This window comes from Marmota marmota, unplaced genomic scaffold (assembly GCF_001458135.2).
Source record: "Marmota marmota marmota unplaced genomic scaffold, marMar, whole genome shotgun sequence".
Lineage (NCBI taxonomy): Eukaryota > Metazoa > Chordata > Mammalia > Rodentia > Sciuridae > Marmota > Marmota marmota.
This window is the reverse complement of record NW_026000229.1, coordinates 36,580,420-36,603,691: the sequence shown is the minus strand read 5'-3', so window position 1 is coordinate 36,603,691 and position 23,272 is coordinate 36,580,420. Positions and strand designations below refer to the sequence as shown.

The window sequence follows — 23,272 nt, the reverse complement described above, 5'->3', positions numbered from 1 at the left end:
GGGTCACAGGGATGGTGTGGAGAGGAGGCACACCCTCTCCCTGACTTCTCCATCTCATTTCAAAATGGGTCCAAGGAACCCACACTTCCCTACTAAGACATCAGGCAACACCCAAACTCTAGAGTCAACAGGAGAACAATAGTGATTTTTTCCAGAAGTTTATTATCAATAGACTGTCTCTTATTGTTTGACAGTTCTAAATAAGATTAAAAAATATAGAAGCGTTGTGCATTAACTGCATTGGTTAAGTGACATGTAACCTGATACGCTCTTGAATGAGACCATTTACTTGAATAAACTCAGTGGCTATCTGTCCTAAGAAGGCTATTCTTCGGCTACATTCCACATAGGAAATGAACAATAAAATGCTTTCCTTAATTTCACGATTTATCTTGGGTATCACTCTGGGCTTAATGGAGTGGGACTGTGCAAAATGGAAAGGTCCAGGCACAGGTGCAGCCATGAGGCAGGGGGTGTCCTGCCCTGGGCAAGACATTTCAGGTGCCCAGAGAGGGGGCTCCTTGAGGAGACCTAGCAGAGGTTGGAGAAAGGTCTGCAGCTAGGGACAGTAGGGCCAGGGTTCTGTAGGGCTTCTCCAGAGGCTCTGATGAGGCCAGGGGTTGGGGGAACAAAGGAGGCATTTTGCTTGTCATTCCGTGCTCAGAGCAGCCTGATCACCCATGCCCATGACATGTGAGAAGTCAACTCAAGGCCTGCACCTTGTGGGAGGAGCCACAGTCCCAGAGCCAGATGCCATTGCTACATAATGACAAGGGTTCAAAAGAGAAGAGTCCAGCCCTGGAGAAATGAATGGCCCTTGCCAGTGAAATGTGACCCTGCCCCAGACCATGCAAGCTGCAGCGAGCTTGAAGTCTTGAGAGGAAAGAATTGATGCAGGCTGCTTGCCTGGGGAGTTCTGGTGAGTCTGACTGCAGTTTCTCCACAGTGAGGCCCAGCAGGCCCGCGCTGGCAGACTTGCAACTGGAAGGCTGATGTCGAGAGGAACAGGCTGAAATTTCCACATACCCCCTAAATCAAGACTGTGGAGGTTTATTTATATGAGAGCATACACTGTGTAGAAAGTAGGGCTTCAAGATTCATAGGTTTTCTTTGGACTCAGAAAGAACATTAGATAGTTTTAACATTCCAGAGACCTTTGTGCTGGTCCTGGGTTCCAGCGAACTTTTCAGGGTGAATAGCTTCATGTTGTAAGAACATATCATAAAAAGTGGACAAGTTATTTCTTTCTTCTTTTTTTTTCTCAAGAACGTCTCAAGCACCAGTAGGGGCAGGACTAAGGTGTGATCCTCTCCCACACTGCCTTGAAAAGTTTCCTTCTGTGGAGAAACTAGAAACCTCAGCCTGCTGCCCCTTAAACACCTCTGTATAGATACAACCTGGATGAATCTACATGTGTGCACATTGACAAATTTTAAAAATACTCACATGACGCATATATATGTATATATTTGTTTATATACAACAACTGAGCAAAGTTAAAGAAACAAGGCAATTCTGAATGAAAAGTCAGCTCTCCCTGGCATCTCCAGGCCTCTGGACAAACCAACTTCTTTTCAGTCTATCCCTGGTGGCCACCACCCTTTGCACACCTGGGTGGTCCTTACCTTCACAGAACTATCTGCTCATACTACAGTACTGGAATCATAATTTTTTTCTTCTATGTATCAATATAAAATTGCTCATTCAGATTAAAAATATTATGTAATTACTTACAACTGAATTATTTAGAAAGCAAACTGGGGTGGGGGGGTGTAGAAGGTTAGCATCTCAACAGATGCCCCAGAATCAGTATTTTCTCTAAAATCTGCAGTTCAGATCCTGATGTCACCAGAGGCAGGTGACAGGGAAAAAAAAAAAAAAGAATTTTTTAGAAGCCTCATGGTACTGTTTTGATTTCATTCATATTTGGTGTTGGCAGGGCCCATGCCATGTGGTCATAACTATTTTGTGATTCTTATTACATAAATACTGTTGAAAGTCACCTGCCTCCTCGTGCTGTGGCCAACAGAGTAGGTAGGTGGCAGTGGGAACTGACTACCTCCATCTGAGCCATGCATCTGAGCGAGTGGCCTGGAAAGGTTCACTCAAGGACTTGGGAAGACCCAAGAGCCAATGGAGAGGTAAGTGGCCCAATCCTGCCTCAAGACTGGCATTCACAATACGACCACATGGTCTTTGAGTAAAGGTTTTATATGAAAGATTTCTGTATAAAGACTTTTTATCCTGTAAGAAAAACAAGAGTGGAAATAAAAATGCCTATTTTCTACAAAAATAGAGTTTAACCCCTTAGATTGATCTCTTCTCCCCCACAGCCCTTGGAAACATTCAGTGGTTGAGAGCCACACTAAACAATGAGAAAGGAGAACCGCCTCTTTTCCTCACTGTAGATTATGTCTGATAAATAGACTTTGCTACAACGTATCAGGCAAACTGGTGAGAAAAACTAATCCGCAGACATCAACATGACCTGAATTGCAAACTAGAGGCCTTGCCAGAGGTTAATAGAGGTTGTGAGCTCCAAATTCCTAACCACACACAGCTTTCTTGGGAGCACCTGGAGGGAGGCCTGGCAGGGGTGGTCAGTGGGTGCTGGGACCTGTGCCCTGCTGGCCTGGCTACCTGCTCTGCTGGGGCCCGCAGGAGGGATGGGGGCTCACAAAGACATGGGGCATCAAGCCTGGGCTTCAGTCTTCTCTTTGGTAGACAACTGGAGAAAACAGAAACTCTATTTCTCTGCTCTATTTTTTTTTTCCCACTCCAAATTTGGCAAGAAACAAATAAAATAAATGAGATCATCTTTGTTGCCTCCTGGTGCTCTCTGAAGGACAGATGGGTGCTGCTGCCTCTGAACAGCCCAGTGCAGCCCTGAAACTCAGCTGTTCCAGGTGATGCCCCAGGACCCTTCCCCAGGTACCTGGGTGCCCACCAAGCCCTTGCCACGTTTCTCCAGGCTTCTGAGTATTTGGGATAATTTCCCCTCTCAAACTTTCAATGTCATTATCCATCCCCCGCACCACTACCCCCAATATTTTAAGAGAAACTCAGTGAACTTTAGAGGTGAAGGAGGTCCAGTGACTGCCCTCCTGTCCTACAGATGGAGAAACTGAGGCATGGAGAGGGCAGCTTTGCCCAAGGTCATTCAGCAAGTCAGTAGAAGAGCGGGTCTCAGGCCCAGGTCCAGGATTCCCACCCCATACTTCCCACCCCGTTCTGCAACCTGCCTTCAGTCGGCTTTTGGCAGGGACTTCCTGTGGGAGGGGGGCACAAGGTGGGGTGGCAGGCTGTTGGGCAGCTCGTAGCCATCGAGCTTGATCTTGATGAGGTGCTTGGCCAGTGCGAACTCCTCCTCATCTAACATGCCATCGCAGTCACAGTCTGCCAGCTTCCAGATCTTGCCCAGGACACTGTTGGGCAGCTTGGAGGTCACCATCTCCTTCTTGGCGTTGACTCCTGATATCTTGCCATTGATGGGTGAAAGAGTGTAGAAGAGCTCATCATAGATGGGCTTGTCTTTGGCCACTACCCACTCCTCCTCGTCAGCCCCCTCCTTGGCCCCCTCCCCGTAGCCCTGGTTGAAGGGGCCCTCAGTGGTGCCGTCGAAGGCACCGCCCTGCACCAGCTGTGTGGGCATGCTCATCTCCTCCTGGCTGATGAGGCTCATCAGGGACGAGATCTTGTTGCTCAGCATGTTATCCACGGCCTCTATCAGCTTGGGCTTCAGTGTGTGGAATTTGGTGAAGTCGTAGTTCTCAAGCTGCTCCTGCAGAAGGAGAAAGCACAGACTTGGTGATGTGCTCAGGGAGAAACAGGCGGGGGCAGCTGGAGAGAGATGAGTTTCCCTTTAAAGCAGACTTCCTTCCATGCCCTGTGCTATTCCAGAGCTGTCTCTTTGGTGGGGTTCTCATGTCCAAACTCACCATTTTTTGGAACGAACTGCAAGGATGCAGTGTGGCTTTTTCTATAGGAGCTGATCTCTGCTGTTGGCTCCAGGAGTGAAGCAACTCCCCTAGGACTTTGAAAAACCCTCTTTCGCCCTGCTTTTTTTTTCTTTTGGTGATACTGGGATTGAACCCAGGGATGCTCTGCCACTGGGTTATATCCCAAACCCTTTTAACTTGTGATCAAACTTGTGATCCTTGTGCCCCAGCCTTGCAAGTAGCTGGGATGACAGGTATGTGCCACCATACCCAGTCTAGAAACTTTCCCTCTCTCACATACCCTTTAACTGAAATCATACCACACTGTTAGGGTAACACTTGTGTTTTAAATAAATAGCAGGTCATATCTTTCTGTGATATTAACTTTTACATAAACTTATTCTTTTTCTTTCTTTTCTAAATTTTTGGTACTGGGGATTGAACCTAGTGGTTCTTTACTACCAAGCCATATCCCCAGCTGGTTTTATTTATTTTTTTATCTTTATTTTGCTAAGTTGCTGAGGCTGATCTCAAACTTGTGATCCTTCGGGCTCAGCCTCTTGAGTTACTGGAATTATAGGCATATATCACCATGCCTGGCTTAACTTTTTCTTTTTTCTTTTTTATACCAGGGATTGAACCCAGGGGTGCTTAACTACTGAGACACATCCCCAGCCCATTTTGAGACAGGGTCTTGCTAAATTGCTTAGGGCTTTGCTAAATTGATGAGGCTGGCTTTGAACTTGAGATCATCCTGCCTTAACCTCCTGAATCCCTGGGATTATAGGCATGTGCAAGCATGCCCAGCAACCTTATTCTTAATAGCTATACAATATTGAACTAACAGAGCTATTCTTCATTTACCCTGTCCCTTGTGGTTGAATGTGGAGGTTGTTTGCAAGGAGAATAAAAATGATTGTCTCTACAGTGAGTGGCAGGGCAGGAATTCTATGCTGATATTTGGAAGGGGAGCCCTAAGTTTTAGGCTGTGCAGGAGGTAGAGTTGAAAGTTGAACAGCCTGGCAACTTCTGAAGAAGAGCCTCCCCATGGCAGCAAATGCTGTGCCACCAAACCCCTGCTGTGCTGTGCTGAAACCCAGATGCGGCCTGCATTCTGCTCTGAGCAGCTAGGTGATGCAGCCTGTTTTCTAAAATGAATCTGGTTCCTGTGTCCTTCACCCTGACTTGCAGATAAAAGTTGCCAGCAAGTCACTCCCAACCTCAGCAACAAATAACGCTGTCAGTGCTTTGGATTCCTGCTGTCAATATCTTGGTCAGTCCAGGAGGAGGAGCAAGCATCCTACACAAAAATCCTAGTGCTGCAGGGGTAAACAAGTCTGGATTCCCCTGGGTGCACCAACGCCTACCCTATTCCTCATCAACGAGCCACAGCTCTGAGCACACAGAGCCCTTCTGTCTGGTGAGTGGATGGGTGAGGGCGATGACCACCCAAACTGTCCATAAGCCTGTAGGATGTGGATTCTGATGGCAGCTGTCTGGAGCACTGGCAAGGGGACATGGTCACATATTTGCGGGATTGCCAGGAAGCAGCAGCAGGAGTTACACTCCTGGCACAAAGGAAATAAACCTTATACTCTCGTCCCTGCGATTCCCTCAGGCCTGACAAGGGATTGTGGGGTACAAGTTACACCATCATCACCCCTGCCCTCCATCAAGATGGGTCCAAAACAGAAGTCTTTTATTGGGATGACCACATGCTGGAGAGTTTGAGGATGTTCCCATCAACAATTGTGTCCAACAAGCCCGGAGCCCTGAAATTACTTCTTCGCAAGAGACCAAAGTCAGTTTCCAGCCCAGTCGCCACCTGGTTATCTCTTATCCACTCTTTCCCAGCATTACTACAGAGAAGGTCAGAACAGAAGAGGATGGCTCTGCTGCCCCCTGCTGTTGAAACACTGCCAACTCATCAGCTGTGGCGTCCAGAAGGAAGACAACTGAGTCAACAGTAAAGATGGTGTTTCTAGTGCTCTGCTCATTTTGCAATAGTGACAAATCTGTGCTGTAGGTCAGGTTCCCTCTGGAAAAGGTATGGGGAAGATGCAGGCAGCCTGACAAGGTCACAGAGCCGGTCCTACCACCAGAGGAAAGCCTTCAAAATACACATTCGACTCACTGTAACACCTGAGTCACCCTGACCAGCCTGTCCCTGAGAGGAAGGGAGAACAGAGGCTAGAGCTGGCTTTGGAATGTGGTGAACACCTATTTTGTATAGGATGAAGACTTGGGGACAGGAGGCGCTAACCTACATTCATGGCCACTCAAAACTTCCTAGCTGACAGCAACTAGCTTGAAGCCTCGCGTGACAGTGCTCCCAACAGGCTCCAGGCCTGCCTCATTCCCTGGGATTGGGTGATCTGATGGGACTGGGTGATCCTGGCACAAAGGAAAGGCACAAAGCTGGCTTTCCCAGGAGGAATCTTCCTTGGGTTTTTGGGCTTTCGTCTAAAAATCCCTGGTCCTATAAGTGAAAATCAAGGCTTGGCCAGGGTCCAAGGAACTCACTTCCTTGGAGCCTGCTATGATCTGGCATTATAGCAAGAAATGCACATCCCAACAGTGGGCTTTGCTGCCAAAAGCTTCACTTCCAGCCACAGTCTCAGTGGTGAAGACTAAATTATTTTATTTTATTTTTTTTTATTGGTTGTTCAAAACATTACAAAACTCTTGTCATATCATATTTCATACATTAGATTCAAGTGGGTTATGAACTCCCATTTTTACCCCAAATACAGATTGCAGAATCACATCGGTTACACATCCACATTTTTACATAATAAATTATTTTATATCTGTATTTATTTATTTTTCAGTATTGGGGATTAAATCCAGGGCCTTGCACATCCTAGGCAAACTCTTTCCCATTGAGCTACACTCCTAGTCCTTTTAAAGTTTTAAGATTGGGTCTCACTAAGTTGCCCAGGCTGACTTCAAACTTACACTCCTGTTGCCTCAGCTTCCTGAGTAGCTGGGATTATAGGTGTGCACCACTGTGCCTGGCTGAAGACCAAATAACTTTTACCTCCATTTGTTCATCGATTTATTCTAGGGGCCTGGAATAGTGCTTGGCCATAGTAGGCTTAATTGCTACTTCTTGGATGAATGAATAAATGAGTGAAAAGGGAAGTTGTCAGGGTGGGGTTGCTTGCTCCCAGTCCCAGGGCACTCAAGGGCCCATTGAAGGTGCTAAAGCACCAGCATGGGGCTGGACACACAGGCTCTCAAGTAACCCCCATATTCCAATATTCTCCAGCTTTGAATAGGCATGACTCATTTTCTTTCCTAGTATTTATCCTTTTGCCTCAGCTCTGGGAGGTCTGGGTGACCTCTCATCTCACCAGGCCCAGGCCAACTGTGTCTCGAGTAGCTGTGGTCCAGAATCTACTCCTATCTTGTGGGGCACACCAGGGGCCACAGGAAAGGCCCCAGAGGGACTCACTGGAGCCTCAGCATCTCAGGAACAGCTTCTTTGGGTGGTGGGGTGTTATGGCAACCTCGTTAGGCTAACAAGCCACAAAGGCCCCTGTGGGGCCACGACACATCCTGGGTACTTCTTAATGACTTTTATTTATGTCAAGACACCAAGTTCCTTTCCAAACTGAAGTTCTCTTCCGAAGCACCCAAGAAAATTGCTGTTCTGCAGTTTGGTCATGGGGTGCAGGCATAACCCCGGGAGGGCTGAGAGGGGAATTTTCCAGGAGACTACTTTAATAGGACAGTTCTCAAATTAAACATCTCGTGACCAGAAGAAACCCAATTCATGCTGTGAGTATGGAAATACCTATTTCATTGCTGGTAGAAAAAGAGATATTTCTGTATTTATTGTAAAATAAATATAGCCTGATTATATTTGAACGATCATACGCATGGAGTACTTACCTGAACCCAGGTGTAGAGTGATGTTGCTCAAACAGTGAGTATGAACCCCATCCAGTGTGTGTGAATTATTATTATTTTTATTTTTTTTTAGTTGTAGATGAACATAATATCTTCATATGTATTTATTTATTTTTATGTGGTGCTGAGAATCGAACCCAGGGCCTCACGCATGCGAGGTAAGTGCTCTACCACTGAGCTACAACCCCGGCCCAAATTATAATTATAATTATTTATTTATTTTTAATAAATGAAAGAAAGAAGGAAGGAAGGCAGGCAGGCAGGCAGAATTGGTGAAGAGGGCATCATTTTAAAAAATTTAATATTTTTAGTTGTAGATAGACACAATACGTTTATTTTGTTTATTTAGCTTTTTTATGTGGTGCTGGGGACTGAACCCAGTGTCTCATGCATGCTAGGCAACCGCTCTACCACTGAGCCCCAGCCCCAGCCCAGTGTGTGAATTATTAAAGCTTACGTTGGATTGAAACTTATGCTCCTGCCACCTGCTAACTCTTGCCTCTGCTGTCCACTGTCCCCTCTCCCTGCCTCTCCTCTTCTCCCCTCCTGAATCCACCAACCTTTGTCCACGTTCTTACTTCAGTGTTGTTACTTTCTGTGACTGGAGACAGCCAAAATTTGAAAGCCAGGTGATTTTACATACAAATCCAGTTTTCTACTTGTCTTAAACCATCTAGACCTGTATTCCCACATGGCAGGGACCACTGGGCTGGACAGCATGTCCCTGTGGGGGTGGGCACTCACTCTCCCCCACCATGCTGCCTGACAAGCTCTTGCTGCACTTGCAGAATTGTTTTCTTCCTTGTACAGACAGCCCTCTTGGAAGCCACACCTCTGTCAGGTGTGGAGAGACAGAGGCAGAGAGGGCAACATGATTCCTTTGCTGGCCCTCTTTACCTGGGCACAATGCTAATTGGTGGCTGCAGGCACTGAGTTTGTGTCAACTGCTTTACAGAGAGGACTAAGACCCCTGTGCAGATGAGACTTACCCTGGACAAGAATGTGGCCAGATTGGCTCTGTAAGGACTGTCTGCACCAAAGCCAGAAGGGGTGCCCTGCACAGGAGGACCCGCTTGTCAAAGGTCACCATGGGGCAGTGGATACACTGGTTGTGTCTGCAGCCCCCATTCTAGCTTAGTTGGGGCTGCCCAGATACAACTCAAGAGCAGCTCTTAAGTCAGGCCAAAGTCTGCCCAATACTAGCCTTGCGGAAAAACCCTCGCTGGGTCTGTAAAGTCCAACTATGTCTGCTGAGCCCCATGGCCCTGAGGCTGACTAAGCATATAATACCACAGTGCCGGCAGGGCGTGAGGAGGGTAAGGTAACCTTCAAGACTACTCCTAGCTATGATTCCCTTAAAGTTCTGGGATTCTGAAAAACAGGCACCACCTCAACATTAAAATTACCCCCTTGAGCTGGGCAAGGTAGTTCAAGCCTGTAATCCAGCGGCTTGGAGGCAGAGGCAGGCTCAGTAAAAGCAAGGTGCTAAGCAACTCAGTGAGACCCTGTCTCTAAATAAAATACAAAAAAAAAAAAAAAAAAAAAAACCCAAAAAACAAAAAAACAGAGCTGGGGATGTGGCTCAGTGGTCGAGTGTCCCTGAGTTCAATCCCTGTACACCCCTAAAACTGAAAAAATTACCTCCTTGAACACAGTTTAGAAGCCTTGTCTTTTTTTTTTTCATGTGAGCTTCACTAACCTTTTGCTATATGTTCCCTTCTGTTTAAATATTCTAGAAGGCAGACAATTTCTGTTTAATTCACAGAAGTCTATCATTATGGATTATCATAAGGAGGATGAATTCATTACATTTTCCTTGGTGCTAAACCAGGAGACCTTCATATATCCTCAGCAGGCAGCTGGACAACATGGTACTGCGCCTCACCCCTCCCATGACACTGTAATGGGCTCACAGTACCTGCATTGTCTTGACCTCAGGGAAGTCCCCCGCAGATATCTGGTATTCCCGCTGCAGCTGAATGTAGATTTCTGGTAGCCTGCTGATGAGTTCTCGCTTCTTGTTTTCCTTTCCAAATACATTTGGCATCTCCTTCTTCAGGTAGCTGATGATGTAGGCATGCACCTAAAAAGGGGATATGTCGGTGAGGATGTGCCATTCAGAACTGCTCCAGAGGAGGCACAAACAAGACTGCATCTTACATGCATCAATAATACATAAGGGACACCTACATAGAGCCATGTTCCTCAAGCACAGGAGGGACGAGAGGCCCGAGAGGCCCGGGGAGCAGGGCTGTCTAAGGGGGGTGGGAAGATCCGTTCAGAGCTCTGGAGAGCTGCCCTGGACTACAGATTTGAGATAGTAGAGGCGGGGCCAGAGCCACAGGAATGGATGGGACCCCCAGGGAAAGTGAGCAGAGAGAACCCCAGCATCAAGGGCCAGGTAGAGGGAGAGGAACCAGAAAGATTGAGAGGCAAAATGTGACAGATAAGAGCTGTGGGACACCAGATCAAGGGAAGAAAGGACCTGAGTTGGGCCTTGAAGAACAGGTAGGATGTATGAGGGAGAGAAGAGGTGAGCCAGCCCAGGTAGAGGGAAAGGGTGTGCAGGGAACAAGCTGGGGCAGCATCATGTCTGTACATGATTTGGAAGGTGGGGATGGTGGGCTGCATCTAGACTATTCCATGGATGTCAGGAGCCAGTGGAACTTAGGAGGAGGCTCTGCTAACCTGATGATTGTGCTAATGATAGTTCTGGGGGACAGGACAGTCCAGAATAATGCTGTGAGCCACCTGCTTCCCAGCTGGGCTAGTGACGCTTGGCTGGGGATGGGGTGAGGCCAGGTGGCAGGTGGCAGTTCTAAAATACATCCCCCCAAAGGACTTGGGGAAATTCCCGGGCTGCAGTTCAGTTGTGCCTGAGGGGCGGTTCCAGGGAACCATCAAGGTGGGTTGGAAAGAATCAAGTTCTGGTAATTTACTAGGAGACCTAAGAGACAGTTTCATGTGGAGCTTGGGAGCATCTGGAAACCAAACTACAGATCAATAATGGCTGACCTGAATCCAGTGAGCAATGAGATGAGAATGCCTACAACCTGCCCGGGACAGTTTAGATGTTGAGATCTATACGGTGGCAATAAAGTCATTTCTGTACAAGACCAGCTGCCTGACCAGGCAAGATGGCAGAAGCTCCCTCTGGGGAGAAACCTCAGGAGCATGAGGGGGAATCTCCAGAAACTCTGATCACCAGGAGGTGGATTGCTCAGGGCTGCCACCGAGGGGGAGGGAATCCTGCTGGAAGTGCCCTGTCACAATGCTCAGCATTTCCACTCTTCCACTGACTTCCAGCTTCAGAACAGTAAGACATGCTCATTACAAAAGCTTTCTTTATAAAGCTTGAATTCTACAGAGCCATTTATAAGTCAAGTAAATAACTAAAATAAGAAAGGATGAAAAACAGAGCAGTGATTACAAAAAGAAAATGACTATGTAGCTATGGAAAATTCTATTAAAATGAAAGCAGACTTCACTATAATCTTGTGGAAGAATGAAAATTAAATAAAAGGGCTAAGTGGATACATTCCTTAGCTTAGCTGAGAGTCTCCACTGTGTATGGGTGCAAAATGCGCAAGGGAAAAAACATTTTGCTAAGATTTGAACACCAATGAAAGCACACAATGCCAACACGGGCGTGCAAGACCACACAAAGCTAACTAACCTTGCTCTGTAGGAAGGTCAACTTAACAAGCACTTGCTGCACTGTGTGGCTATTGCTTAGGATATAGGTTTGGAGTGGTGATACTAAACCTCCCTATCACTAGCAATCTTGTCATTTACTTTTCAATAGCGTTTATATTTACAGTATCCTTTATTTAATATTTATGGTATCTATTTAATATTAATATTAGTTATTTAATATTAAATAAATATTTAACATTAAATGCTTATTTAATATTTATAATATTTACAAGATTCTTAGAGATAACTAGAGAAACCCAAAGTTTGAGGATCCTTTATTAGAATTCTGGGCTTTAACTGCATTTCTGAGGATATGCTGAATAAGGGGTAGACCAGCAATCTCCTCACCTTCGATGGACAGAGAATGCTTGGCTCAGGATGGATGGGGCTGGGGAAGCCCCACATGACTTGCAGGGGCTGTCACAATCCACTGGGGAGAACCAGCTGTCCTTGCATTTTGTCCTTGGCTGGACCTGGAATCTCTGGGCTGGGCCTGTAGATACCTTTCCCTTCTGTGCTCAGGAATGCCCTGCTCTGGAGCCAGTTCCAACGAAGGCAGGAACCCCACAGCTGCTTGGCCTCCCATCTACAAGGGCTTCTGACAGCCCCTGCTTTTGCAGAGATTAGGCCTGGGGCAGCTGCCAGGGCTCTGAAGGGCTCCCCATGATCCCTTGGTATCTACTCTGTTCTGTGATCTCTCTCTCTCAGCCCCTGATTAGAGAGAGATGGACATTCTGCTCCTGAACACTACCTGGCTCCTAGGGCCTAGTTATGTGAACTGAACTCAGGTGATGTGTATGTGCCATGCCTCTCTACCCACTGACTAGTGCCTTAGACCTCGTGATATTTACTAGCTGATGACCCATACTACTGGTCAATGGGCTGCCTCTCATGCCTTGACACACCTTGCTGCAGATCTTGTGCCAGGTATTAATTTCCTCCTCCTCCTGCTTGGTACTATTTGAGTCATGACCCTTGGGTGACCTGTTTATGCTGCTCTCAGATCCAGTTTGCACTTCTAGGAAGTTCCCTGGCCTGTTCTGTAGAAGTCTCCTGGCATGCTGTCTTTTTGTGGCTGTCCCCCTTCTGCCTTCCCTGGGTCACCCTAAGACAATAACCCAGGGTTAGATTCCATGCATGGGCCCCAAACATAAAAAGTTCATCAAGCTACATGGTAAATTATAACTCTGAGAACCACAGAGTATTGAATCTGGAATGGACCCTCTATGTCCAATTTAACTTCTGCTTCTGGAAAATTCATATGAGTTCTTCAGGATCACATAGTTAGTTGGAAGATATAGTTTGACACAGGCACCCAACTGCCTCATTCCTGTCCTTACAGAATTAATTATTTTCTGTGGTTGTGAGTTAAAAATTTTACTAAAGCTGTTCAAAATATGGAATTCAAAATAAACTATGTCTTGGGCTGGGGATGTGGCTCAAGCGGTAGCGCGCTCGCCTGGCACGCGTGCGGCCCGGGTTCGATCCTCAGCACCACATACAAACAAAGATGTTGTGTCCACCGAAAACTAAAAAATAATTATTAAAAAATTTTCTCTCTCTCTCTCTTAAAAAAAACCAAAATAAACTATGTCCTATAGAATGACAGTTTGGAAAACTGATTTGGGGTTTGATTTCTGATGGTTTTTGATTCACTGAGAAGCTTTAGAAAGGCCATTGTCTTAACCTTTGTCCACACCCCAAAGAACAGTTAAGTCATTAGACATTAGAAACAGACATTAAAAGAAAGAAAGAAAAAAAAAAAAAACCACACAGGAATGTAAGACTGCAATCTTGTGACAGAAGGCAAACTGTCATGTTCTCTTCTTTTTCCCCTTCCCTTTTTCCTCTTCCTCTCTCATCCTTTCCCCTCTTTCTCTTATAGTACTAGGGATTGCATCCAGGGATACTCTACCACTGGGACATACCCCAACCCCTCTTTATGCTTTATTTTGGGATAGGGTCTAAGTTGCTGAAGCTGGCCTTGAACTGCTTCAACCTCTAGTCACTGGGATTACAGAGGTGAATACTATTGTGCTCAGCCTGTCTGTCAATTTTCTAAAGACGCTTGGTAAACATAAGGGACAGGTTAAATGGCTCAAATCCAGTCAACTTTAAATGCTTACTCCTGCCCTTCTATGTCTATCTCTTCAGATAAATGCTGGACTGAGGGTCAGAGCTGGCAACAGTCCCTCTGAAACAAAGGAGGAACAGTCAGAAACCTTCTGTTTTTTATATCAAGAAAAAACTAATAGATTAGAAGGGAAATAGAAAAGAGCTCAGAAAGCGGAGAGAGAGGAAGAGGGAGAGGGAGACAAGCAGTGTTGGAAGACCAGGCTCAGGCACTGCCACTGCTGTCACCTGCTGGACAACTTGAGGGGAGCATCTGATCTCCACCTCAGTTTGTTCATCCACCCACCTATTGGAAAATATATTCATCTCAGAGTTAATATGAAAATAAGAGATTATGTATTTGAATATTGAAAAAGGAATATAAATTTTACTTGTTATTAATATTGGCCAAAGGCCAATAGCTGAAGGGGTGGTAGTGCCAGAAATGACTCCTGGCTATTTAGTTCTTACTGAATAATTAATAAATTTGTTCTATTTGAATAGCAATGTGATGAGTTTGGATTCCAACTGCCTAATTCATAAGTGAATGACATTGACCTCTAGGGGCTTGTAAATAGTCTTATGTTGTTCAATTCATCATTTTTATTATATAAAATTAAACTCCAAGTTTTTTTTTTTAAAAGCTCCAAGTCTTCTAATGATTATGACTAAATCAAATGGATCAAAATAATAACTTTTCTCTAGGCTAATAATTCAGCGAGTAGAAAGGGATTTCCTCCACTTTAAATGTATGTGAATCTCTAAGGGCTGGGGATATAGCTCAGTTGGTAGAGTGCTTGCCTCGCATGTACAAAGCCCTGGGTTCAATTCCTAGCACCACCACCAAAAAAAAAAAAGAATCTCTAGGAAAAAATATGCCTTAAGTATGTGAATTTATATATAATTCACATATAACTTTGATACAAATCTCAACAAATGTGTCCAGTGATTGAGTGATTGTGTGTGTGTGTGTATGTCTCCAAGACTAAGAAGCACTACTCAGGAGAGGTGTTGGCTGGATTCATCTGACATTGGAGGACAACACCAGGCAGCAAGTGCAGGAAGCTACCAGTGCTTTGATGGCATGGACATTTCCCTGTATTGTGGGCAGTTGTTTCAGGGGAGGCAGGCTAGGAAAGCAGGGTTAACTGTGCTACATCTCCGCACACTTAACACAACCTGGTGGAGACTGTGTTTTTGTAAGTCTAGTTGGAAACTTGCACAGAGCATTAAAAGCTGGCAGTTTGGCTCATTATAAAAGTGGGTTTATGGGCTGGGGATGTGGCTCAAGTGGTAGCGCGCTCGCCTGGCATGCGTGCAGCCCGGGTTCGATCCTCAGCACCACATACAAACAAAGATGTTGTGTCTGCCGAAAACTAAATAAATAAATAAATATTAAAAAAAAAAAAGTGGGTTTATGATATAAAAAATTCAGTTAAGTGCTGGGGAGTAATATTATTGTGTCTTGTGTGTATGTATGAATACATAATAAATCCCATCAGTATGTACAACTATGATGCACCAATAAAAAATGTGGGCAGGGGAAAAGAAACAAACAAACAAAAAAATTCAGTTAATAAGACTGGGGATGTGGCTTAGCGGTACAATGCTTGCCTACCATGCATCAGGCCTACCATGCATCAGAAACCAGCACTGAAAAAAAAAATGAGTTGGGGAGATAGGAAGGATAGTAGAATGAAACAGACATGATTATTACTGTGTTTATATATGTGACTGCATGACCAATGTGATTCTGCAACCTGTATACTCAGAAAAATGAGAAATTATATCCCATCTGATTCAAATGTATGATATGTCAAGGTCATTGTACTGTCATGTGTAACTAATAAAAACAAATAAAAAAATGAGTTAATAAGCTAGAGACTCAAGGGTAAACTCATGGGATAATAAAAATGTGAAGAGTGCGAGACTGGGCCAGGAGAAGTGGTACACACCTGTAAACCCAGAGACTCTGGTGACTGAGGCAGGGGGATCCCAAGTTCTGAGGCCAGCCTCAGCAACTTAGCAGGGCTCTAAACAATTTAGTGAGACCTTGTCTCAAAATAAAAAATAAAAAGGGCTGGGGATGTGGCTTGGTGGTTAAGCGCCCCTGGGTTCAATCCCAAGAACAACAACAAAAAAAGGGTGTGAGACTGAGAGGCAGAGGAGAGTGGTTGATTCGTTCTTCCAGGAGCAAGGGTTTGTCATGCTGTTCAGATCAAAGCCGGCAGACAGCACATGTGATTTTGAACAGCCTTAAAGAGGACTTGAGAAGGCCCATAGATGAATTCTAGATCAACCTTCAAAGAGACAGGTTTCCTTAAATGGGCCTGAGCACTGACATCTATAATAGCTTGGGCTGAGCTATTTTTAAGGTGCCAAGGTGGAGGAGAGTTTAAGTGCTCCTCATCACCCACTGTATAATCCATTCTCACATACATTGGCCTGGATCCATCTCACCAACTACAAAATGCCTAACTTCTTCAAAAAAGGAATCTGACAGCACAAACATGAAAGTCAGGCTCTGCACATCACATGTGACTAAGAGGAAATACATTTTGAAGGCTAAACTAAATTCCACAGAATTATAGTGAACCCTGAAAATCAATGAGCTTTCTTTTTCTTTCTTATTCTTACTGGTTTCTTCCTCAAATGCTGTTCATTTTTTCTTGAGCAAAGATCTCCAAATGGGTGGGAACTTTTCCTACTTGGGCAGTGTGTTTATAAAGGGTAGGGTCTGACAATGAACTTGCCTTGTTTTTTACTTTTGCTTGCGATTTTCATGAATCTAATTTCTTTGCTTAATTTCCTTTAATTAGACTGGAATAAAATTAAGTTATATTTTCTAAATCCTTTCTTGGGCATTTCAAAAATAGCTTTCCCTAACAAACCATGCAGTGCACTTTGGCATCTCAGAGAGCAAGCAGTCTTTCAAGCAGGCTGCCTACTGACATGGCAAGATGTGATCTCTGAGATAAGCCCACTGTGAAGGTTTCCCCTTCCTTGGAACAGAGTTGTAAAAAATACAAATAGAAAAGACACAGCAGCAAAAGCTAAAAGCAGATCAAAGTGGTGGGACTTACGTCGTGGCTGCGAAGAGGAGAAGCTCTCAAAGAGGAGGACTCCCGATCAGGGTCGGTGCTCGCCCTCGCTCACCTCACCCCCGGCCCCAGTCCCGGCCCTGGCCCCTGCGCCATATAGAAGACGAGCTGATCCAGAAGGCCAAGATGGCCAAGCAGGCCAAGTGCTACGATGACATGGCCACCTGCATGAAGGCCATGACCGAGCAGGGCGCCGAGCTCCAATGAGGAGCACAACCTGCTCCTGGTGGCCTACAAGAACATGGTCGGGTATTGCAGGTCCGCCTGAAGGGTCATCTTGAGCATCAAGCAGAAGACCTATACCTCCAACAAGAAGTTGCAGCTGATTAAGGAAAATTGGGAGAAAGTAAAGTCCGAGTGGAGGTCAATCTGCACCATGGTCCTGGAATTGTTGGATAAGAATTTAATAGCCAATGCAACTACTCCAGAAAGTAAGGTCTTCTATCTGAAAATGAAAGAGGATTACTTCTGGTACCTTGCTGAAGTTGCATGTGGTGATGATCGGAAACAAATGATAGATAATTCCCAAGGAGCTTACCAAGAGGCATTTGATATAAGCAAGAAAGAGATGCAACCCCCACACACCCAATCTGCCTGGCGCTGGCTCTTAACTTTTCTGTATTTCACTATGAGATCCTTAATAATAGAGATTATTATATTATTATTAAAAATAGAGATTATTATATTATTATAATATATATTATATTATTATATCTATTAATAATAGATCCTTAAAAATAGAGCTTATCTGCACACTGGCTAAAACGGCTTTTGATGAGGACATTGCAGAACTTGATACACTGAATGAAGATGCATACAAGGACAGCATCATCATCATGCAGTTGCTTAGAGACAACTTAACATTATGGACATCAGACAGTGCAGGAGAAGAATGTGATGAAGCAGAGGGGGCTGAAATCTAAATGCAAACAGGGTGTCATCCTCCTTCCCTCAAGAAACCTTTTTACTCTATTCCTTATTCTACTTTTTCCTATAGCAAAGAAAACCATTCATGCGTATGGAATCAACTGTTTATAGTCTTTTCACACTGCAGCTTTAGGAAAACTCCATTCCTTGATTTATGTTTGTCTTGGCCTTCCTGGTGTGCAGTTACTGCTGTAGAAAAGTATTAATACCTTTATTTCATATAAACATAAGTAATTCCAAACGCTTAGTAGAGGACCAAAAACATATCTGGCATTTAAATAATCTGAACCAGTTCTAAAAGTGACTGTGTTTTGTGTTACTGTGAAGATAAGAAAATGTAGTTAATTGCAATTTAAAGAGTGTTTTATATGACTTCTTAATTTCTACATTCTCTTCCTTATTCTTCTTTGAGGGTTTCTTTTCAGTAAGCAACCTTTCTACACTCTTACTGTATTCCTGTTTAGTAGGAATCCAGAAGTATTAGATGGAATGGGAAAGCACTTGACATTTCCTGGCTGGCGGGGGCACAAATTGAAATGCCTCCTGTATATCACATGTTGTGGAGGTCATGTCCATCTGTGATAACAGGGAGTTTCCTTATTCACTCATCATTTGCTGCTGTTTAAGTTGACAATTTCCCTTCCCAATAAAAATTCACTTACACTTCCAAAAAAGAAAAAAGAAAAAAAAAAAAAAGAAAGAGCAAATTTTAAATTTCAGAGATATTTGGTAAGACTCTCTGGTTTTCATCCTATTAAAATGTCATCTTTATGATACTTTGAGTTTGATTAAAAAAAGATACAGTTGGGCTGGGGTTGTGGCTCAGTGGTAGAGCACTCGCTTAGCATGCGTAAGGCACATTAAAAAAAATTAAATAAAGGTTATTGTGTCCACCTAAAACAAATATTAAAAAAAAAAAAGGTACAATTGCTTTCTCTGGACTATGGCTTCTTCTTAATTACAGTGTTCTATAAATAGACATTCTATGAGCCAGCTCAGATTTGCCACCTCTTAGGTGATATCTGAAAACTTATCCTTTACATGTTTTCAAAATGTCAGTTAGATCTGAGCACAGTGGCACACACCTGTGATCTCAGGTACTCAGAAGGCTGAGGCAGGAGGCAGCAAGTTCGAGGTCAGCCTGGGCAATTTAGTGTAACCCTGTCTCAAAAAAATTAAAAAGCTCTGGGGATGTAGCTCAGTGGTAGAGTGCTCCTGGGTGGTATCCCTAGTACCAATGTGTGTATATGGGGAAACCCCAAAAAAACAAAATGAATAATTAACACAGAGAACAAGGACATAGCAAGATGCTATCTACTCTGGATTTCAAGGAGTACTTTTTGGACCAAGCAGTCCAGAAATGGACCGGGCTTGGAATCTATATTTTGCAGTTCACAGGTTGTGAAGCTCAGGGAAGTTGCATCACCTTTCTGAGTATCAGGCCTTCCTCTTGTCCTTCATAAAATAAGGGTAAGAACAAACTAACACATGTAATGCAAACCATGTGGCTTCGGGAGCACTGCTGACTACAAACGGAGAGGTGGATCAAGAGAAAGATTAATACACCAAATTAAAAGCATTTTTCAGAAAATAAAAGCTCAGAGGACTCCTTATCGTTTTAAGCAAAAACAAGTTCACAAATGGAACGTCTAAAACTGCTGATGGAGGCCTCAAGATGCAGTTTGGTGGGATAGCACCTGTCTAACATGTGCGAGGCCCTGGGTTCCATTCCCAGCAATGCAAAAACAAACAAACAAATCAATAAACAAACAAACAAAAAAACCCCGCAGAGTGCATACAGGATGAAGTTCTCACTTCACTATCAGAAGATAGTGACTTAGGCCATTGTGCTCAGTTCTGCTTCTTGTTCAGCGAGGCTGCTTCCTGTCCCCGCTGCTCAGCATGGTACTGCCCCATGAGCAACTGGCACTGAGAAGCTCAGGCTGGAAGTATTCGTGCTTCATACATTTTCCTTTGTGAAAAGGAACAAGCCAGATACTATTCTTAGGAAGAAAAAAAAAAAAAAAGCAAGCTTTTTTTTCCTATAAGTAAGCTCAGCAAATTTGACAGTCTACCCACCCCCACCATCTGCACAAGGGTTTTCATTATTCAGTGTTTGAATACAGAGTGACATTCTGTGCCTCTCTAAACCTAGGCCATGCTGGTCTGTTTGAAGGACCAATGCTCAAGGATGGCAGGGAAGCTCTCTGGGTTATGGTGTTTGGCACTTCTAGCCAGTTCTTTGCTCCTGAGTTATTTATATGGCTGAATACAGCTGCATCTTGAGTCACTGGGCCTTCAGCAATGACTGGCAAATTTAAAATGTCTATGGACATTTAAAAATACTTTCAAAAAATCTTGAAATTTGCAAAGGCTATGATATGAGTTACCAGCTTTAATTATAAAATAATGTGTGCTCTTATATACCCTGAAGGTTAATTTTGCTGCACCAGCTGGAGAAGAGAAATACCATATGCCAAGGGGTCATTGAAATGGGCAAAACCAGACTTCCTGCCACAGCTATAGGCCCAGAACAAGGGCAAGGGTGAAATTGTTACAGGAGAGCTGCAGATAAGTAGATTTACAAACGATTTAGCACAACTGGATTGCAGGACTGGAACAAAGTGTCTTGTAGTTCTGGAGAGGAAGTAGCTTGCACCAGAAGAAAGGTAAAGAATGGTGACTCAGGCACTTCTTTCCTGAGCATCATCAAGTCGCCAGCCTGCCTGGAACAAAGGAGGCTCCAGAGAGCTCCACCTAGTTCACAGGATAAAATCTCATAGCAGAATTCGGAGTCAGCAATGGCTAAACCCTAGATGGTTGTTGGCTCCTGTGTTAATGCTTAACGGTCTGCAAATGCCCCTGAATTTTACCCATCAGGTTATTCTTCTAATTATACAGAATCCTATGAGGGTGGTTATGAGTATTATCCCATTCTATCGGAATATGCTCAGGATTTTTTGAATCATCTTATAGAGCAGCCTGGCAATTTTGAAACTGAAATTGAACAGTTTGCGGAGACCCTGAATGGCTGAGTTACAACAGATGATGATGCTTTGCAAGAACTTGTGGAACTCATCTACCTACAGGCTACATCTATCCCAAATTTCTCTTATATGGGAGCTCACCTGTCTCATCATCTGACAATAAGCCCACATAGTGGCAACTTCCGCCAATTGCTACTTCAAAGATGTCGCACAGAATATGAAGCTAAAGATTAAGCTGCAAAAGGAGATGAAATGTCTTAAGAACGATTTCATGTATTTGTACTCGTTCTGGGACAATCTTATCTTAGCTTGGAGATCAAGGGAACAAATGGACAGGTGTCCTTCAGGTTGGTCTGAGAGAATTGCTGAATGCCCTCTTCTCTAATCCTATGAGTGACAACTTAATTTGTGCAGTAAAATTACTGAAGTTGACAGGGTCAGTTTTGGAAGATGCCTGGAAGGAAAAAGGAAAAGACTGATATGGAATAAATTATTCAGAGAATTGAAAATGTTGTCCTAGATGCAAACTGCAGCAGAGATGTAAAACAGATGCTCTTGAAGTTTGCAGGACTCTGGTCAAGTAACTGGGGGTAGAGTTCATACAATTTTAATATACAGAGAAGCAAAACCTGAAAATGATCCTAACTGCTTTATGAATGAACCGACATTTTATACATCTGACGGTGTTCCTTTCATTGCAGCTGACCCAGATGATCAAGAGAAATGTCAATAATTACTTGAAAGACAGGACTTGTTTCCAGATTATGAAGAAAATGAAACAGATTTATCAGGGGGTGGTGATCCATATTTGGATGATATTGATGATGAGATTGAAGAAGCTTATGAAAACTTTTATTTGGAATCAGAGTGTAAGCGAAAACAGTAAAGTTAAATTTTAGATCAGTTTTATAAAACAGTTGAGGTATGGTGATATAGCAGAATATAGGAAAGTAAGAAAATGTGTCACACTTATACCAAATTAAGGATGTTGAGTGATTTTACTAATGTATGTAACTTTAATGTTTTTAACACTATCTGCCAAAATAAATTTTATTCCCCAAAACTTAAATGTATACATATTTATACATATGATAGTTTATTATGTACAATTAATTCCACTGTTTTGGCTGCAATAAAATTTATTTTGGAAAAAAAAAAAAGATCGTGACTCATAGGAACACCATGTGCCCTCAAGGTAGCTGAGCAACACAGAAGGAATGTATGCACACACACTGGATATGAGCCGAGTGGAGAGAAAAGCAGGAGATCGAGGTCCTGTGTATGGGGCAGTGGCAGTTGGGGACACATATCTTTTGACAGAATAGATGCTACTGTGTCTGTACACTGACACAAAGATATCTGCTGTCGAGCAATGAGAATCAAAAGGCTTGGGGCCCCTCAATGTTATCTTCCCTTCCCCTCCTGGATGGGTGCTTAGTTGCACTGCTCAGAGCACCCATGGTAAGTGTCCATGCTTCCATCAGCACACAGCTCTCTATTCTGTAACAAGGGGATTCTGAGCCTCTCTCCTCTGCCAGACAGGTTCTTCGCCCTGGCCTGGGGGGCTGAGTCAGTGTTGACTGAATGAGGCAGAGTGGTAGCAGACTCCATAAGGCTGACCTGCTGCACCTGAAGCCAGGCCAGACCAGACCCTGAAGCAGGAGGAATGTGGGAGGGGACATGGCTGTTTTGCTGCCAAAAGATTGAGAGAGGGAGGCTGACCTCACCTCCTGAAGAGCCTGTGGACTGCTATGAGCTGGAGTGATGGGGCCCAAAGCAGAAGGCTGGACTGACAGCCAGGAGGCTGATTTTCAATCCTGGCTTTGTCACTGATAGATTAAATGATCTTGGACAAATAACTAATCCTACCTTGTCCTTGTAAAATTAGGGAGTTAGCATAAATTTCTGGATCACAAACTTTTCTGATCATCAGAATCCCCTGGGAAGTTCTCTCTCTCTCTCTCTCTCTCTCACACACACACACACACACAAACACACACACATTTGTATACATATGTTCACACCTGTAGTGCACATACAACTCTTGTGTCAGAAGTTCTGGGGTAAAACTATTCCCTTGGTTAAAGATCCTGGGTGCTTCTGAGGATTGGCCAGGTTTACCCTCTGCTTGGAATAGTCCCTAGATGTTCTTCTGGTATTAAAGATAATTATTTCATGAAATATACAAATATTTTCTAAAGAATAATTTTTTTCCTATACTTTCTCTTGGAGGAATGATGTTTTCTCACTTCAGAGACAGGACAGAATTGCCTCTGTTGCTTGAGAGGGGTCAGCACTTTGCCCTCATCCCATTGGACACACACTCCAGAATGGGGACAGGTGTAATCCCAAACCAGCAACACTCTCCAGGTTAGGAGACTTTCTCAGGGCCAACTTCCTCCTAGGCTCCTCTGGATCCAGGCAGTGACACTGGGTTCCAGCCTTAGGAGTCTGGCAACTAGTGGTGGCCTCTAAGCACTCTACTGTTTCTATCAATGCCACCTTCCTTAGGTTCAGCTGGTTATGTTCCCATTGTCCTAACAACATAATGGCTTCCACGTAGTGGTCTACCTGTGTGCCAATAGCTATGCTCACT

At 44.0% G+C, this 23,272-nt stretch overlaps 1 protein-coding gene and 2 pseudogenes across 1 annotated transcript in view; 2 read left to right on the top strand and 1 right to left on the bottom strand.

The window, feature by feature from the left end:
- Positions 1–142: 142 nt before the first annotated feature.
- Ehd4 (EH domain containing 4) overlaps positions 143–23,272 on the bottom strand; it is a 90,001-nt gene continuing 66,871 nt past the window's right edge. Inside the window, exons 5-6 of the mRNA XM_015480781.2 lie at positions 9,772–9,936; positions 143–3,781 (exon numbers count right to left, since the gene is read on the bottom strand). Coding sequence (XP_015336267.1) covers positions 3,245–3,781; positions 9,772–9,936 — 702 coding nt within the window. The 3' untranslated portion in view covers positions 143–3,244. The remainder of the gene's footprint in view (positions 3,782–9,771; positions 9,937–23,272) is intronic.
- On the top strand, positions 16,868–17,720 carry LOC107138193 (annotated as a pseudogene).
- Positions 20,476–21,569, top strand: LOC107138191 (annotated as a pseudogene).